Source organism: Herpailurus yagouaroundi, unplaced genomic scaffold, assembly GCF_014898765.1.
Source record: "Herpailurus yagouaroundi ecotype Mexico unplaced genomic scaffold, PumYag 188, whole genome shotgun sequence".
Lineage (NCBI taxonomy): Eukaryota > Metazoa > Chordata > Mammalia > Carnivora > Felidae > Herpailurus > Herpailurus yagouaroundi.
In genome coordinates this window covers 30,719,972-30,723,857 of record NW_024412419.1, presented here as the reverse complement: position 1 = coordinate 30,723,857, position 3,886 = coordinate 30,719,972, and the positions used below count along the sequence as shown (strand labels likewise).

The following is a 3,886-nucleotide window of genomic DNA, read 5'->3' as shown; positions in this document are numbered from 1 at the left end:
AGTGCGCAGGGGAGGGGCAGAGAGAGAGGGGGAGACACAGAATCTGAAGCAGGCTCCAGGCTCTGAGCTGTCAGCACAGAACCCAAGGCAGGGCTCCAACTCATGGACTGCGAGATCATGACATGAGCTGGTGTCTAGTGTCCACTAAGTTTCTACAGAAACATTGGCTATAAACGTCTAAATATCATTTTACCACTTGAAATAATGTGCCCCAGCTGTGAGTGACCTCTACAAGTGTGGAAATGAAACTTGAGGCTTTAGCCCATATAACGTACTAAAACCCTTAACCCTGGCAGATTAAACAGGTAACTTCATTTTCAAAATTATCAGTAGAAGCAGACACACACACACACACACACACACACACACACACACACACAAAGAATCAATCACTGAGTCCTTACATTGACAAGAATTTCTCTAGTAAAATATTTCTCAGATATTCAAGTGACTGTGCACTTCCAGGTTCTGTTAGGATGTTTGATTGCATGGAATTTTGTTGGCAAAAAAAAAGTCTAGATATTAAAAGTGGGTTTGGGAGACCTATGGAAAAACTTGAGTATTTCTGGTAAAGACCTTGACTATAGAAGAGAGCCAAATGAAGACAGAATAGATCACAAATTATGAGCTGCAAAGAATCAATTCTAAAAAGAATTTAGTATGATTGTAGAAAAGGTAAAATTTTCAAAAAAAAGACCCCTCCAAAATGGTAAGCCAAACCCTATAAGGCGGTCCAGAAGGATGATTTAAATTACTTATGACTTTCTCCATTCCTCATCCCCACAAATTAAGAAAACAGAAATAAATTTTTAAAAACTGGAGGGGGAAATAGAAAAGGCACAGTAGTGATACTTGGAACTACCATTCAGATACTACACTTAAGAGCGATTCACCATAAGACATACACACTTTTACTTTACCATGTCTGTTTTTAAGAGAATGAAACAGTTTCCATCCCCAAGGATTCTGGCAACTCATCTCCATTATGACAAATTACCTGGGTCCATCTTCAAGAATAAAGCCAAGGTGAGTGTCCCTCCCTACTCGTATTTCAGTTTGAAGTTTTTAATGTCTAGATATAGCCTTTCTGAGCTATGTGATGAAGTCTGCATCTTATCATAGAATTTTGAGAAATGAAACGTGCGATTTAGCATTTCTTCTGTTGTTTCTTTCTTCAAATATATTTGCTATTGTTGTGCTCAAAGTGAATGCATTTTCAGTTAGGATATAAAACATATACCTAGAATTGAACATATTTTAAAATCTGTTTTATAGTGGATAGATTCCAGAATCCCACTAAGATATTTAGAGAGTTTAACAAAAGAATGTGATAGGAAAACGAGAAGTTGTGTTTTTTTGTTCTTTCTGGTGAGCATTATTTATGTGAGGTCTGAAGCAATTTTATTTCTGAATTTCACGTATAATAGCAAACTTCATGTCCTGCAAACATAACTATAGGTGCTTTGGCTACTCTTATCATTTTTTTATTTTTGCTGACCAAACTCTGAACATTATTTTCATTGTCCTTAATATTACTTTTTAATATTATGTTGCAATTTTTACTTTGTGGTTTACCCTTCCAGATCATGCCCTTATGACTATTCTAATGAGCTTGCCCTTTTTTCCTTTTTGGTATCTTCTTTTTTTTTTTTAACGTTTATTTATTTATTTTGAGAAAGAGAGAGAGTGTGTGCACTGCTCACGCATGAACACATGCTAGCTGGGGGAGGGGCAAAGAGAGAGAGAGAGAGAGAGAGAGAGAGAGAGAGAATCTCAAGCCGGCTCTGCACTGTCAGTGCAGAACCTGGCTTGGGGCTCAATCCCACAAACCATGAGATTGTGACCTAAGCCGAACTCAAGAGTCAGACACTTAACCGACTGAGCCACCCAGGCACCTTGCTTTTTTCATATCTTCTACACATGCCTTCTTAATGTCTAAGTTCATTAGCAAAAGTTCTCTGCTACAACATCAGTCTGCTTTTTCTTCTTTTCTCTTCCCTCTCCCCAGACTTCCCCATCTGCCACCCCCGCTTCTTCAATTTCTCTGTATGTTAACAAAATTATGTCGTATACAAGATTACACAATGATATTGTTCACCCCTTCACTTTTCCAAAGTTCAAAATATAGACCTGAATAAATTAACTGAATTTTCTCTTTCTAGATTTTGGTGATATTTCGAAACCCTAAAGATACGGCAGTATCTTTTTTCCATTTCCACAACAATGTCCCTGATATTCCAAGCTATGGCTCCTGGGATGAATTCTTCAGACAGTTCATGAAAGGCCAAGGTATGGCTGTTGGTGAAAGAATTCTTACTTTGACAGATGACCACAAAAGTACAAAAAATCAAATGTATTTTAAGGTAAAGAAAGAAGACTAGGGAGGATCCAGGAACCAAAAAGTTGCTTTTATTTAAAATTTTTTTTAACGTTTATTTATTTTTGAGACAGAGAGAGACAGGGCATGAACAGGGGAGGGTCAGAGAGAGGGAGACACAGAATCTGAAACAGGCTCCAGGCTCTGAGCTGTCAGCACAGAGCCTGAAGTGGGGCTCGAGCTCACGGACCGCGAGATCGTGACCTGAGCCGAAGTCGTTCGCTCAACCGACTGAGCCACCCAGGTGCCCCCCAAAAAGTTGCTTTTAATGAAACTTTAATGAAGTTTTATAGCACCACTAGTTCTGCACATCAAACAATAATACATTACTGTTTTTAAAAATAATTTGGGCAATTTACATGTTGCCTATAAGTATGAGGTGGCCGTAGAACAGACATAGGACCAAGAGGCCTATACAGAGTCATGTGGAAAAGCATCTCTGGTTAATTTCCCCTAAGTCTCTATATAACACAATGATTAAAAAAAAAAGAGAGAGAGAGAGAGAGAGAGAGAGATAAAACCATGACATTGAGCAAACACATCTAAGATATTTGTTTGCCAGAAAGGAAAAGGCTTTGTTAGACCATGTTGATGTTTTACCTCTGGTTATTGATAACTGCAATTTTGTAGGTGCCTACTGAGTCTTCTGGCTGGCTCAGTCAGCAGAGCACGCAACCCTTGATCTTGGGGTTGTGAGTTCGAGCCCCACATTGGGTGTAGGGATTACTTAAAAAAAACTCTTGTAAGTGCCTACTGATGCTCCAATGTACCAAAGGAGGTGTTTTATGTGCATGATTTCATTTAAGACCATAACAAACTATGAATAAAGTATTTCCAGCCCCTTGCGCAGATGAGAAAACTAATCCAAAAAGTTAAAATACTTGCCAGTGGTCCCACTGCTTGTAAGCTCCAGTGACTCTACTTCCATGGGTATAATGGCCAGAGATTAAAGATGCCTCCTTTAGTTGGTGGCTCTTTTCAGTCTTGGCAGTGTCATAGAAGGCAGAATTAATGCCACATGATCCTTGAGAAGTTGTTGACAGGTCACTCTAAAAGAACCACTTTTATTTTATTTTATTGGCTAACAAACAGCGTGTACAGTCTGCTCTTGGTTCTGGGGGTAGATTCCCGTGGTTCATCACTTACATACAACACCCAGTGCTCATCCTAACATGATTTTTAAAGTTTTATTTATTTATTTACTTACTCACGGACTTATTTATTATTTTGAGAGAGACAGAGCAGCGCCAAGTGTGGGAGGGGCAGAGAGAGAGGGAGAATCCTAAGCAGACTCTGCACTGTCAATGCAGAGCCCGATGTGGGACTTAAACACATGAAACTGTGAGATCATGACCTGAGCTGAAATCGAGAGTGGGATGTTTAACCTACTGAGCCACCCAGGTGCCCAAAGAGGACCACTTCTAAAGGTGACCAGCACAGCAACACCACGCCCCACATGCATGGCCACTGGGTACAGTATTGGTTCCTAAGCACAGATTAAGTATTGGG

The 3,886-nt window shown here is 39.6% G+C and overlaps 2 protein-coding genes across 2 annotated transcripts in view; one reads left to right on the top strand and one right to left on the bottom strand.

The window, feature by feature from the left end:
* The window catches only part of LOC121044520 (translation initiation factor IF-2-like), a 25,162-nt gene that overhangs the window by 1,962 nt on the left and 19,314 nt on the right, over positions 1 to 3,886 (bottom strand). The gene's annotated exons all lie outside the window — the stretch shown is intronic.
* The window catches only part of SULT6B1 (sulfotransferase family 6B member 1), a 19,675-nt gene that overhangs the window by 5,396 nt on the left and 10,393 nt on the right, over positions 1 to 3,886 (top strand). The window contains exons 3-4 of the mRNA XM_040496527.1: positions 937 to 1,026; positions 2,163 to 2,289. Coding sequence (XP_040352461.1) covers positions 937 to 1,026; positions 2,163 to 2,289 — 217 coding nt within the window. The remainder of the gene's footprint in view (positions 1 to 936; positions 1,027 to 2,162; positions 2,290 to 3,886) is intronic.